Consider the following 15,215-nt stretch of genomic DNA (forward strand, 5'->3'; position numbering starts at 1 on the left):
TCAAAGAAAAAAAGAAAAAGAAAAGGCTCAAGGTCATGACATGCGCTGGTGAAGGGATGCATCTTCTTGCCCCTTTGTCATCCCCCTTCCTGCGTATCTTTCACTGCACTAGCTGGCATGAAGGAGAGAGAAAGCACTTGAAGAATGCGACGAATATCTGTAACTTCGGTCGTACTTGACGGGTTTTCATTTTTTGGGCTTGTGATTTGTGAGCGGCATGCGCTAATAGTGAGACTATTCCATTATAACTCAGAAAAGTATTGCGGGGCCCCTTTAAGTGATGTGTTTTCATCAGGTACATGAAAGAAGGTGAACCTCTTAGGCAACTTATTTTTGCCTAGATGCAATCAAACGGGTTAATAAAGCTGAGAAAAGCATATAATGCGCGTAATGGTAGCTTCAATTAAGGTCTAATAATTCCTGTATAAAGTGCAATGAAAGTGCACGAGAAAAACAACTTGCCACCATTGTGACATGAACTTGCGACCTCTACATTACGGTGGCCGGTCCCTCGTGCACCGTCTTTTGCGTTTGTGTGCAGTACAATTTGAATAAACGGATATCACTCAAATGGAACGAATAAGCCTAATTCAGTTGGTTTTGTATTGGGGTGCTGCTGCTTTATGAAGTAAAGTGTTTCGCTCAACGAACAAAACACACTACTTGTCCCTTTAGTTTCCATCTGAAGGGATTCTACTGTATGTGTAACCTGAGAATGTTAAGCCAGCACCACTTGGGGCAATGCCAGCGAACTAGAACATTCTTTTGCCTGACCGTTCGAAATAGTTCTAAAATCTTGTTTGTCTTGGCTTTTCACGCATTGTTATCAGGTGCTTGTAGTTCAGGTATGTTGTTCTCGACGCTGACAATTTTCAATGTACTGGCCTTGTGATTACGGTATGCTGGAGTGGTTTCGTGATAAGTACTATGTGTGTTCTGAATTTTGTGCTGTGGCTAAGCCATCTAAACCACATCGTGTTCTTTTTTCCTTATAAGGTTGTTGATGCCAAGCCGGAAAATAAAGCTGGACGTATCATGGTCAAGTTTACAGTACAATCTGAGCCAAGTTTGGATGGCATCATCCGGATGAAAGGGTAAGTAGTTTGTAACAGCTTATATGTATATACAGTGCAGACCACTTATAACGTAACCACATATAGTGCAGGACCGGTTATAATGCGGTCTTTTTCGACTCCCGTTTACCCTCCCATAAAACCGCATGTATACGCATACCGCTTATTGTGCAGTCCCCCAAGATGAAATACCGTTTATAATGCTGTTGCGGGAAAATATTTCTGACAAACGCGGTAGCGAGTGCAGTTCTCGAAGGAGGTACGCCGCTGGGGAGGGAGCGACGAGGTCGTTACGAAGGGCGAGGGCACGCACAGTGAACGAACGAGGGGCGGAGGGAGGAAAAAGACCGCGGCAGCGCTGTGCGGGCTCGCCGAGTGGGGAAGGATGGTGGTTGCCTAGGCAACGGAGTAGCCTTTGCACCGGCGGCGGCAAGGCTCCGCGGTCCGCTTGCCGGCAGCGCGTTCGGCGTGGAACGTACATCGCGTCCTCAATCAAGTGCGCTTTAAAGTAAGTTTCCTGTCGGGAAAAGCGTCGTCGTTATCACACTTGCTGCAGATATCGCGTTTGCTACCTCGTACGCAAATTGAAAAGTTTTGCGGCTTCATGACGCGAGCTTTCGCCTTTTCTGCCAGTGCGCGGACTTAAACGAGCTTGGCGGGCTTTTGTCGTCGTTGATCTCCCAGCCGCGAACACAAACTTCGTATCACACGCGTTGTTCTTGGGTTAGTGCTTGAGTGCGATGTTTTCGACGTCCGATCTTCATGTTGTCTTGGACAAACTTCCCGCGAAAACATGCTGAACCGCAGGCTAGGCCTGATCAGCATTGGTTGCTTTTCGGTAGCGGTCGCGGGTGATAAAAGTTGCGGTTTGGTGCGGAATCAACGAAACTTTTTGCGATGGCTGCACTTGAAGGGAAGGGAATCATATCGTTAATGAAAACGAGGGCATGGTTGGCACATGCAACTCTCGAATGGTGGTTCCGGATTCGATTGCAATGTCTTGGACATCGTGTGCGCGCCCGTGAAATCGAACGATCGGTACCGCTCAGCACGTGAAATTTCGGTCGCGATTCGACATGGTTTCTGTGTAATGCGCATACCTCGAGGTGGCCTGAAACGTAGTCGGCGAATTTCTGCGATGGCACTTTATTTTGTTTGCTTTTTTCCCCCGTGTTCATTTCGTTGGCAATGCGGGTCTTTGGCGGTTAATTTTTGAGCATTCGGAGATTTAAGTGGTTGTAAGCGCCCCAAATCGCATATGTCAATTATCGGACACGCGAGGCTACATGCTCAACACGTTTTGCGCAAGTGCAGCCTTTGAAGAAGGTTGTTTTGGTTATAATGCGGTACCGCTTATAGTGCGGGTATTCGCGACTCCGGCGACTTACGTTATAAGCGGTCTATACTGTATATATATGGAAACAGTATATGCCCTTGTGCAGAATGTTCAAGCTATCAAAATTCAAGCTTAAGGGTGGGGGGGGGGTCTCTTATGCTGATGAAATAAAGTGAATGTTATCAGCAGCAACCTGAGGAGGCACTTAGTATTTGTGTTATTTTTAAGTACCTATTTTGGGATGAATAACTGAGTAGGTAACCTTTAATTATATTTACAGCTGGTATGTCAACATACCATGTTAAAGGAGTCCTGACACAAAAATTTTCGCCCCGCGTTTTTTTTGCTGCAATGTGTTGCTGGGGGCCTGTTATTCATAACACGTTACATCGTTTGCTGCAGCGCGCGACAGATAATTAATTACAAGCTCCTCATTACCGACACAGCCTCAGTTTCAGTTTGACAGAGCTCCAAAAATGACAAGCCGCCGGGTGCAACTATCACCACCTAGCGAGTGAAACGCTCGGTCACGTGAGCACAGAGAACAGTGACGCATTTCCGCGCGGTCTGTCGTCGTCGGGCTCATCGTCGTCTGATGGCGACGATTTTCTCTGCAGCGGGGATTGAAGGAATTTTCGACGTGGCGAATCACTTCAGGTTTGACCCGCTGGCGAGGAGCGATTCGTCAGGGAAGCGCGTCAAAACAGAAATGGCGGCTACGACGTCATCGTAACTTGTACCGGCTGCAACGGCTACGTAGGGGAAGTAGGGGGGTCACCTCGGGTCACCTCCGAGGGTGTCGATGCACTAGGTGCGGCCTATAATGCTGGATCGCGCTTGCGAACTTCAAAATTCATATAAAATACCTTCCAAGCTTTATCCGCTGTCGATATTTTGCAGATGGTACACGCACGTACACGGGAATCGATCCAGCAGGCTATCTCGGCCGCGAAATTTTGTGTCAGTACCCCTTTAAAGTGAGTTAGAAAACACCTCCCCTTTCCCCAAACTGATGGTATCAATAACGTGTTTAAAAATGAATGTATGGCAAAAATTATTGTGAATTAGTATTTATTTCTATGTACTAAATGTAAAAACACTCAATTGCCTCTGCTCATCAGAAATTGGTGAAATATGCATTATGAGGGGAGCTCCTAATAAGCAAGAAAGTTACTGTCAAGCACAATCATCTCTATGCACCAAGAACTGTCAAGGTTTTAAATGGAGGTTTTGTAATACAGTCGATCCCGGATATATCAAACTCGGATATATCGAATTATTGGCTATATCGAACAGTTGAGAAATCCCCTTGAATTTCCCATGCCAAAAGTATGGGGCTGGTGGTGCACGTATATCGAACTCCCGCACAGCGAACATCCGCTATATCGAACGCTGGCCCGCGCTGAAGCCCAAAAAGTGCATTTTTCCTAACAACTATTGATCATTTTTCGGCCGCGTTCTTTATAAGTTCCAATCCCTCGTCGCGCGCAGGTGACGAAATTGCGTTGCTCTAGTTTGTTGCGCAGCGCTTGGCAGTTCACCGGTATATTTGACGCGAGGTCCACAGGTTTTAACGCATGGGCTAGCGTTTTGCAAAGAGGCCGATTGCCGAGGGCACCAAAATGAGAATTCGAAGTGACTTCGCAGTCTTGTTGTAATGTTTGCATTCCCTTCCTGTCTCTTTGCGCACGATGGCATGCGGGCCCGCAAAGCATGGCCTTCGAGATCCGCAACCTCATGACGTATATTTAGTGTTTTCGGTTTTAAAACGCTAATCTCAGAGGCTACGCTTTTTTCGCATTTCTCGCCAAAGTAGCGGCTGCTTTCTGCAAAGCCACAAGTGCCATCGGTATCGCCAACATGTAGACGGTGGAGAATCGTGCAGCGGTGCAGCGTTGTCTCTTGCAGAATGTGTACTGTGTGTACTTCGCGCTTTGTTCTTGATAAGTCATCATTCGGGAGCCGAACTAAACATTGTCCCACTCGTAGTGATAAAAATGATGACCGGTGCTTGAAACGACGTCAAGTAAAGCATCGTCGTGCACTGTTTCCTTACGGGCCTTGGTGTCGGGTGACGACTTCGGGCGCATCATGACCGCCGACTACGGCGTATGGTGCGTCAGTGAATTTTGCGACTTAGCGTTTCCGGGCGCCGTATCGGACGGGAGCACAGCGAGTGACTTCACCGGTGCAGATAACGACGTAGCTGTTTCTGAACGCATCAATGCCGATATCATAGCTGACGTTGCCGGTGCTGCGGAAATGGACCCGTGCGGTTGAAGATGCCAGCCGCCGCTGCCACCGCTAAACCCTTTACCGCGCTACAGAGCTCGCATCAGCGTTCAGCGTCGATCACCGCTGTTGTGGCGGAAGGTGCTGAATTTGCTTATTTGGAAAGCTTATATAATATTGACGATGACTTGATAAATTCACGGCGTGCAAGAAGCAAGACAGTTGACGGACTTTTTCATGTGAAATAAAGTGCGCTAACTTGCAAAAGAAGTTTTCGCCTTGTTTTTAGCATATGTGAGTGAGGGCGCTTTTTGCGATTTCAGAAAACTGTGTCGAGGCCTGCAGTGCTTTAATTAAAGCCTTAAATACGCATATTTCGTATTTCAAATTATCGATATTTCGAACTATTTCGCGATCCCCTTCGAGTTCGATATATCCGCGATCGACTGTATTTTCTTGCTATGTCTCTACACTTAGAATTTACACAGATGCGCTTAATAGACAAGTCTTTGAACTGTAGCCCAAGCTTGTAACAAAGCCTTAATCCTTTCGCTACCATTCATGTGCATAGCTGTCATGAGATTTTGTAACAAAATGAACGATGACGACTATACTCGTCATCAACAAAAATTGTTCCCATACGGATCCAGTTAAGACTGTACTCGTCACACTTGTGTTTCTTGACACTAGATGGTAGCACTTGTCCATGTTGGGCCATTTGTGCCTCAGCTTTCATTGTATTGCCATTTTTTATTGTATTTCCATGCAGTGAAGCCACCTGCGAGTTATCTTTTTTCACGTGATTAGTGAAACAAAGAAACCCCATTGAATTGAAATGATGGTACGATTTTATTCAGAAAAAAAAAAAGCTGTACAGACTGACCAAAAAAACTTTTCGGTAATTTTGGAAAGTCTTTTTTTTTTTTTTTTCTTGCGGTAGCGAAAGGGTTAAACATATAGTTGCTCGTGGCCGATGCCTAGGTGGGGGTTGGGGCCCACCTCTAATTAACTTCGCAAGGCTTTAAATAAAGTTGTTTTTATTCATTTCAGAATCTGTGCCAGGTCCATTACATGAACGCTCATCAGATGTCGCAGCAGCTCGGGGTCAACGCGCAGTTTGTGTCTCGTATCACGGGCACCGTGTATATTCAGATGAATAGCAGGGAGGCCGAATCGGCTTCCCTCGTCAATGTTGGCCTGCATTTGAAGTTCAACAAAACATCCGAAGAGGTAAGGACAGGGATGTGCGATTCGTGATGCACAGCTTTATGAAGAGAGTTTGTGCTAATGTATGGCTATATAACTCAAAGGGAAAGTTCAAGGTACCAGTAGATGGACTACAGAGCAACCATTATTAATTATGCATGTAACAGCAAATTCTACTGCCAGTTTGGTGAATGGTTTGCGGTACTTTTCACCTGCCACGTCACAGTTGTTAACAGCATCTGCATTATTGCTGCATAAGCTGCTCAAAATGATCCGCCAGTGTTCAGGACTAAAAAGGGGTGAACTTTTGTGGACAATGTTTTGAGTGTGCGCTATAATATGTCTCGAGTACTTAATTTTTGTGTTTCTATGTTGAGTTGGTTGTTTCCATGTTAAGATATTTTGGGCATTTTATTATCAGATCAGTGATCAACTGGACATACTTCAAAAGCTCCTTGACATCTGTCTCGAAAGTGGGCCCGGCACATTGGGCGTTTGTGACATTACTTGAGCACCATGCACCATATTCTTTTCTTGCAGATTCCTGGATACTCGAAGAGAACTAACGACACTTGGCTGTACTCGACAAAGTGCCTTCAAGTACTCAAGGAGTATCTGGCAAAGTAAGTAGTAGGTCTTTGGATAAAGTTTCCGTTTGAGTGGTCCCCAAGTGTTCTGATAACAAGGCACACCCAGCGTAGAGCGATGCAGGGTTGAAAAAGGGGCAATTATTGTTATTTTTATGAATGCCAGCTAGACAGAGTCAGTGCAAGAAATATTTTCTCTGCGAAAAAAAAGAAATAACGAATGATGAAAGCTCAATGCACTACCGTAGAACACCAAATGCGCCCCTGCCTGACACAATAGCTCAGGTCATGCATGAATGCGGTCTCGCAAAGAGAAGCGCTTCCTTCTGTATTAAGGGAGGACACTGCTCCTAAATTTTTTTTTATTTCTTGATCGAGCTTGATGAAGCTTTAAGAGTTTATGTATATTTGAGTGCTGATTTCAAGTAGTATGCTATTATTTTTCTAGTATAAAGTGTAGTTTTTAAAATACAAAATATTTCATGTGCCCTTTAGGGAGCAAGATATTTTCTAAAGTGAGAGAGTTACAAACTGAATCAGCATATCACAATAATTTGGTATCAGACCTGTGTGCAGTGCAGCAAAAATTAATGTTCTAAACCCATTTGAACAAAAGTTATGGGATGCTGAACGTCGCCGAGTGAGTCAATTTTAAGCTGGGATTTCACTCGTGAATGTTTAACATACCATAACTTTTGTTCTGATGGGTTTAGAATGACCATTTTTCTGATCCAATAATCTAATCCAGATTATTGTGACATGCTGACTTATTTTGTAACTCTCTCAGTTTAGAAAAAAATCTTGCTCCCCAAAGGGCACATGAAATACCGTATATTGCCGATTATAAGTTGACTCCGATTATAAGTCGACCCCCCAACTAGCAACCCCTTCTAAGGGGAAAAAAAAGTTGACTCCGAACACAGCCTCATGCTGCAGCCATAGCTCACCAATAAGTTTTTCGGAAGAGGGAGTGATGCAAAGAAACATTTATTTGCCCGTGAAACATTGCTTACGACTTGTCATCGCTTGAGAGAAGGACACAGTCACAGTCATTGCCATCGTGTGAGCCACTGCTGCTGCTCGCCGTCAGAACGGGTGCCGGTGGTACTGAGATGCCGCACGTGGAAAACGCCGCGCGGACCATGTCGGTTGGCAGTCCATACCAGCATCGTTGAACTCGGTTTGCGGGATGCACATATCCTTCGCGACAGTACGTGCTTTTGCTTCAATATTATCATAGCAAACACTCAGGCTCTTGCTTCTATGGTCGTGAACCCAATCTCGAACCGCCTCCTTAACGGCAGGGTCCAGACTTCGGTCCGCGAAAGGAATGGTGTGAAGCAGCGTACACGAAGATCTTGGTCTTTTTTTTCCATTCCTTCGCGCACTTTTCCGACACATCAAACTTGCGCCCTGCTTCAACGTTGCTTTCCGACTCTTGTGTAGAGGATCGCTTGCCTCTTGAAAGCAGCGCTGTACTGTTGCCGGCGTAGCGGTTGCATCTTGGCGTCCATTTGGCAGCGTCGCAAATCGCACGCACTTCTGTTCGCATGCGAAGCGAAACGCAGAAATGGCGAACAGGCGTGAGTGCAAAAAGACGCAAAGACGCTTGTGGGTGCGTGTGATTGGTCATGTGGTTTAGTTCCCCGCGAACTGTTGCCAGCCCACACGGCACTGCCAGCTTTTCTGTGGAACGCCGATGGTTTGTCAACGAATCGTTTCTATTGTATGAAAACAAAACTGCAGGGCGCATCGCAAGATAAATTCTTTATTCATAGAGCATCATTCGCCCTCTATCAAAGGCTTGAAATGCTGCTTTCGAGACCGTGTTTCCCAAGCAGTTCGCATTAATGCTGCGCGGCAATGTTTAAACGCGCTCCGTAGTTTCGCCTCGCGTGGTTTCGCTATATTTTCGCGATCGTCGTGGCAGATCGCAAAAATGTCCGGCTCCGGAAGCGGCACGCGCGCGTTGGGAGATAGCTGTTGCTGCGACTCCGCTGCCTCTGCGGCTGGTGTTATCGATGCGTCGAATAGCAGGAAATCCGAGGACGACGACCTTTCGTCAGACCCTACAGATAAGTCGACTTTACAATTCCGCGTATAGGTCGACCCCCGAACTTTGGAAGGTCATTTTATGAAAGAAATGTCAACTTATAATCGGCAATATACGGTACTTTGTGTTTTAAAAACTCTGCATCATACTAGAAAAATAATTTGAAATCAGCACATATATTTAAACTGAGCAAGTTTCATAAAATTAGATCAGTAAATAAAAAAAGTCCATTTGTCGAAACATCAGCTCGAGCACCCACCCGTTTACGAATTATTTTCATGTCCCCCTTTGAGCACACAATCTAGTCATTGCTGCCTGGCTCTCATCGTTGCATGTACAGTAAAATGTTGGCGATACGAAGTTCACAGGGTCGCCTGGAACATCCATATGACCCAAAATTTATATCATCAAAACTAAAAAAAAATAGCGAATTCATTTGTGGTCGGAAATTTATAATATTCATCTGAGTTTTCTTGCCCAAATTGACAACGGTGACCTTCTGGAACACGTAAATATGCATATGCACGACCTTACTAATGTGTTTGTGTGCGTTGGTATGCCAAGCTCATGGTGTATTTCGGACTACGTGGCTACTGCCACCATCAGTGCTGCAACACTCATTGTATTTACAGCGGAGTTCGTATCTTTCCTCACTTGTCAGAGTGTCGGGCTGTGATGGGGGAAGCTCTCTGGCAATATTTCTTTTTCTTCTTCTTTTTTTAATAGCACTTATGTGCTTGCCTTGTTACAGGTATCTCGATTTTGTGCAGAGAATTCTTCCATTTTTGGGGCAGGACAAAATTTCGGTAGAGGACCTTTATCCAAAAGGAGTTGGGTAAGTTTTTATACATTGTTACTGAGTGCAATCCAATCCGGCATAATACCTCTTATAACACAAGCCTAATTTTTATGGTCACAGGAGAGGATAATGTGAAAAAACTGCTACTTAAAACACACCCTTTGACTTATTAAAGGAGTGGTGACACAAAAATTCGGACACAATTTGATTGTTGAATCACGCTAATGGGGGCACATAGGTGCCATCTGTCCAATATCAGCCACAAATACATCCTAAAAAGTATTTTAATTGATTTTTGAGGTTCGTGAAAGTGCCGAATCAGAACTAGAAGCAAAAGACGATGAGGTCATCGAGGGGGTACCACGTACGTCGCAAGTTCTGGCCGGGTTACCAGAGGTGTGTACGAGACGGACAGCGCTGGTAGCGACGCCTGATGATGCATAGCCTAACCAGAGACGTACAATATAACATCGCAGCAACTTACCCGCTTACTGATTCTGTGTAAAGCATTAGCAGTGAGATAATTAGCAACTCACAGTTTTCCCATTGCCTTTTTTCTCGACAAGAGCAGCAACGCGACGGAAAAAATAGAAAAAAAAAATATTGTAGTTGGACAAAACGCCATTAGATGTCGCTACGGGCTCAGCAGTTGCTGCTACTGCTGCAGCCGTCAACAGCTCCGGTAACAAGGTACCCACAAACGTTAGGAAGTCTACAGACGAACTAAAGCTTTCTGCTGTCGGGATCGTATTGCGTAGTGGACAGGTAACTGCTTCGTCCCTCCGACGTGCGTACGTGTGATTGGTATGCCTTCGAGAACGCGGCGTTGCCCGACATAAATACGAGTCAGTAAAGCGTACATCTCGTCACTTGCATGTTACGCATAAACACTGTCACAGAGCGCCAATGTTGTGATTTCACTGCTTCCTTCCTCACTTCTCATCCGGCTACTTTACGAATGATCGGAGCGACAATATTTCAGCACGTCTAATGATGCGGCTACTACAAGCCTGGCGGAAAACGTCGCCTCAGTTGGAAGACGACGACAAGAACAAAATCGCAGCCACCGGCGAGATTCGCGAAGCGAATCGAGGTTTTCTTGCTGATTTTTACACTCCTCCCAGCTCTTTCGTCCATCGCCGCACTAGATAAGCAGCGTAGTTTGACGATCGAGGAAACAAGCACTCGCAACGCTCAACACCTGCTCAACACAGCAGACGAAACAGCAGCGCTGACAACATGCAGAAGCTGGCCCGTGACACCACTGGTTCTTGCAGTCTTGTTTAACAAGTAGTCCAACTGCGTCACGGGGCCATCGAGTGCTCTTCGAAATCGAAACCGCCTCCGGTCGTAACATACGAGCATATAATTAAACATTCGTCTCGCGCTGGGGCAAATGAGTTTCATTGCCGCTATTACCGAGTCAGTAAACGTTGATTAAGAGCAAAAAACAGAGGTTCACAAATTTTCTGTCACCGCTCCTTTAAGAGTAAAATTTTTTGCTTACAAGCAGCTTGTGCGAGCAGGACTGATGCGACTAGATTTTTCTCAAACCCCAAAGCGAGACAGAGGGGGGGGGGGAGCTGGAGGCAAATTAAAATTCTGTGTATGTTTCAAGTTTTCTTTTTGCGATGAGAAGCTCTCTTCCAAGCTCTTTAATGAATTGCCACTTGCATTTCAATTTTATTCCTCGTGTTTCTGAAACCACATGCACAACATTTGAGACACCGGGAAAATGGTGTAATCACCGCACTTTTGATTGGATATGGCATGTTATAGTCAGTTCGCTGTGAAGGCCATCATAGCTTGATTTAAAAAAAGATCTACAAGTTGCAGGTGTTAGTGCGTTCTTGGGCAGGTTATTGTACAGCCGTTCTGAAAGCAGTTTGCTTTCCCCCGTGTGACTGAGAACAGTTGCGCCTATGTCGGTAAAAGTGCCATTCTGACCACTCATGTGAGAGTAAGCAAACAGCTCACTTGCTGAACTACTGAAGACTGCAGGTGCGGCTGCCTCATGTTTCGCAGTACCAGTTTGCCTTTGCTGCCCCAGTCCTTTTGAAGATGACACCAAAACACGCCTGAAAAAATTAACAGCCGATCGGGCACCACAGGGCAGGAAGTTCTGGACATCATGGGTTTCGAAAAAGACAGAGTGGATCAAAACATTGTTCCACACCTAAACTGGGACATTTGGTTTATATGACCCACTCTTGCATACAAATTGTGTGCGTTGCATTCCTCAATCAAAGCATTGTCTGCAGTCCAGTGCATTTTAGCATGGAAGTTGGCCTAGATTTGCAAGAAAGGGAGAATGTCAGAACGCACTAAACACTCAGGGGAATTCGCCTTCCCGCAAGGTTTTAAACCTTACATTCTCGTGTATAACTTGCTATAAAATTTGGAACTAAAGTGTTTGGAACTCAAAATTCTAGTGTGCAAGGTGGCTTCATGGAAATGCAAAGAAGGTGGCAGTAATAGCTGAAACTGGCAGTAGACAAGAGTGGAGGAGTGACACTGGTGACTGAAACCGAGGGAAATAGCTTTAGCAATCTTCAAGCATACTTGGGGGCAATCAGTTCTGTCAAAGTGTAAAATTAATGTGCTTGATTATGAACTATGAAAATTATGAGCCTATACCTACTTGCCCAATATACCACGTTGCTTGATTGAAATGTGTGCTTAACGCACGATGTTTTTTTCTTTTTGTTTTGTTTTGTTTTTTCCACTTGTTGCGGTTGGGGGTGCAGGTTTGCAGGGGTGGGTTATATGTGAGAAGATACAGTACGATATCGTTGCATGGAGCCTGTATAAATGCTGCGTTCTGCATGGGCTGCCTTGGACAAGTTGCCCAGAGGTGCCTGGATAAGTAATTAGACAGAAATTTAATTCTTCAGTTCAAACTGCTGCTATTTCTTATCAAACGCAAAACCTTCTGAATGTTTGTGCTCCTCTTGTATAAATCATTAGCTATAGGCATGATGTGGCAGTTCGTTTGGAAGTAATTGAACACCGATCAAATTCTTGAATTGAGCACCCTGTTGAAGCTACTGGGTAGCTATTCAAGATGTCACTGACATTTGCAATTTGATTAGCTCCTAGCAACTAACGTGTTTGTATCACCATTATCGGTCCTGCCAGGAAAGAAGAGGTGAAAGAAGTGGCCAAGTGGATAAAAGAGCAGGAGTGCACCAAGGTTCCGCGGGTCAAAAGTGGTGCACTGTTGCTCGACGAGGGCGTCGTGCAGGCCATCGAAGAGACTATCAACAGGGCCAAGGTGAAACTTTTTCTCCTCTTCTCTGCCTGCCTTTTTTTTTCTTCTGTTAAACCTTAGAGGGCTGTAGTTCGTAGTGGTTTTTTACTTAGTTCCGTTAATAACATTCTACGCGCCAAACGGCCAATTGTATCAGTGCAGTTGCTTGCAAGTCTATGGAAAAGAGCAAACAGAATCTCTTTTTTAACTGTGAGCTCAGGCTAAATATGAATACGTATAGTGAAGGTGAGCTGTCAGACATTACATTTTTTTCTAGGCTTTTTGGGTTTTGGATCTTCATATAATGCTGAAAATTAATGTAGTCAGAAATGTGAATACTCCTTTAACAAACTGGGCCAAAAAAAAAAAAGTTGACACATTTCTGTTTTTTTTTCCTCCGGGTTATGGTGCTAAAACATCCGTTGTAATTTTATATATGCATATTATGAATACAAGGTTTTTTTTTTTATCTCATTAGGTTATATTTTCATGTTAGCTTCCTTCTTGTCATTTTGAGGACAGCTTAGGTCAGTTTTAGCAGATTTCTTGAATTTTGCGAAAGCCAAAAGACATGTGCAATGAGACCTAAGGAACTGATTTTGCACTTTTTCTCTAAAATGAAGGAATGAATCTTGCATAAGTTTAGAACCAAATTAGGTAAACAGAAAGTAACCTCATATGCAGAATGTGCACATAAAAATAAATCTGTCATAAAGTTTTCTGTACGACAAGATGAAAAGAGAATGTTAAAATAGTTTTGTTGTGCAAGTGTGGCATCTCTCTTTCCACAAAGAGCAGCTATGTTAACAGTGAAGTTGCCTCTCTCAGGTTTCATGTGTCTTAACACTGAAGTGGTGGCCTGCATAACTAGAGTATGGTGGCTAGAATTGGGAGGTGACGCCAACGGGAGCTCGGAGCCGCTCCTTCGTTTCGAGCAGCGCGGCGGTGGCGCTGTCGGCGGAATGGTGATGCCCGCGCGCTCAACGCGCGGCGCGCGTTGAGCGCGCGGGCCTTTCAAAGATGCCGTTGCAAGTAATGATTTAGATAACTGACTGTGACGATGGCAGATAAAACGCCATTTCAAGCATTAAAAGGGATTGGTTGCCGCTGCAAGACTTCTGTGACGTTGAGTCTGCGCAGCTAAAAGCTTTCTTTCGCGTATCCCTGCAGTGTTCTGTAGTGCAAGGCGACGGCTTACTTAAAAATAAAATACTACCGGACTTCTGGACGAGGAAAATAAACATAGTAAATATTTATTGCACATCATGTTGTTAGTAAGAGCTATTGCACATCATGGAATACAGGGTAAAATAATGAAAAAAGAAATACGCACATTTACATATGCTCGTGTGTAGTTAAAAACAATGAAACATTGCACGCAGACAGTGCATCGTTTGGCACTAAGTAATCAGAGACATACAGTCACTTTCAACTAGGTAAAAAAAAATCAATCGAGCTTAGAGTTACGTACAATATCAAACTCAGAGCACGCGTCTAAGCTTTAGCAACTTCATTCTTTCCTGTTTAGCGTTTCGCTTGCTGTTTTGGGCCTTGACATGAAAGTGGAGCCTAGAAAGCACATAAAACTTGATAATTTTGTTCGTGAGGGACATACAGTGGTCAGGGCAGCCAACAAGTGTAAGCTTCCTTAACTGCAAGAAGGAAACCAAGTCCATGATGCTGTCAGGTTTGACTTCTCTCAAACTGAAGCAGTGGGTAAAAGTGTTCTCGAGAGTGGTCACGAGTGCGTTGAGCTTGGCTGATGGGTACATCAGGCCTCCTCGGTCAACAGCAGCAGTGAGGGATGCTGCAGCTGGAGATGAATCGTTCTCGCCTTGTAGGAGCTGCTGGCTGCACTCTGCACATTTGGTGCTTGCAGTGCTTTTTCTTGCCACGTAGCCAGCCATGTAGTATATGAGTCTGGAATCGCTGCTTTGCACGACCATGTCAGCATGCTCGGTGCCGTGGCCGTAGTCACTGAGTACTTCATGTGCTTCGGCGAGGTTTCCTGCGTCGAGAAGCTCATCTAACTTCCTCTGAGGAGCGAGATCCTTTCCGTTGTCAGCTCCTAGCAGACTTCTCAGCAGTCCTGAGGACACATTGCTTCCTTTCGGTGGCTTTGCCAAATTCTGGAAGCTCAAAGTGTTGACCGAGATGAGGAACTGGGAGGCAGTCGGATGATCATTGCATCCAGACATTTGTCGGATGATTCCAAACAGCCTCTCTAGGGGGTCCTGACTCAAGCGGCATGTCATCATATAACTGAAGTTCAACTTCATCGTCAGGTAGCGGAGGAGGTGTAGCGTGCTTGACAAGGTAACACGAAGTCCCTCGGCTGTACTGCGGCTAAGGAAACCTCCGGAGCCAGCAGCTGTTTCCCAGTCGTCCAGGTAAGCCAAGAAGTTTTGAATGCACTTCTCTTGCGTCCCTCCAGGCTTAAGTGCACCTGAGCTGCACCTTGAAGTCATGGCCTCAATGAGCCTTCTCATTCTTTCCACAAAGCTGACAGTCGCCGCCGTGCTCCCATGCTTTTCTTCGATGATTGCATTGTACAAGAAAAGGCCTCTGAGGACTTCATCACTGTAAAGCCGCACTGCTAAATTTACCCTCATTTTCTCAAAGCCATTGGGATGCACGACCGATTTGCTAATATGAGGCATGGCTTTGAGAGTCGTGTCA

At 45.1% G+C, this 15,215-nt stretch overlaps 2 protein-coding genes across 3 annotated transcripts in view; both read left to right on the forward strand.

Annotated features, from left to right (window-relative positions):
* LOC125758237 (5'-3' exoribonuclease 1-like) overlaps nucleotides 1–5,338 on the forward strand; it is a gene marked incomplete in the record, with an annotated part of 18,151 nt that extends 12,813 nt beyond the window's left edge. Inside the window, 2 exon segments of the mRNA XM_049415228.1 lie at nucleotides 997–1,094; nucleotides 5,332–5,338. Of these exon segments, the coding sequence (XP_049271185.1) occupies nucleotides 997–1,094; nucleotides 5,332–5,338 (105 nt within the window).
* Nucleotides 5,339–5,696: 358 nt separating this feature from the next.
* Nucleotides 5,697–15,215, forward strand: part of LOC119390219 (5'-3' exoribonuclease 1) — a 37,147-nt gene continuing 27,628 nt past the window's right edge. For both annotated transcript variants that reach the window (XM_037657786.2, XM_049414701.1), the window contains exons 1-4: nucleotides 5,697–5,871; nucleotides 6,388–6,470; nucleotides 9,239–9,322; nucleotides 12,425–12,560. In XM_037657786.2, coding sequence (XP_037513714.2) covers nucleotides 5,713–5,871; nucleotides 6,388–6,470; nucleotides 9,239–9,322; nucleotides 12,425–12,560 — 462 coding nt within the window. In that variant the 5' untranslated portion in view covers nucleotides 5,697–5,712. The remainder of the gene's footprint in view (nucleotides 5,872–6,387; nucleotides 6,471–9,238; nucleotides 9,323–12,424; nucleotides 12,561–15,215) is intronic.

Source organism: Rhipicephalus sanguineus, chromosome 4 (assembly GCF_013339695.2).
Source record: "Rhipicephalus sanguineus isolate Rsan-2018 chromosome 4, BIME_Rsan_1.4, whole genome shotgun sequence".
NCBI classification, from domain to species: domain Eukaryota; kingdom Metazoa; phylum Arthropoda; class Arachnida; order Ixodida; family Ixodidae; genus Rhipicephalus; species Rhipicephalus sanguineus.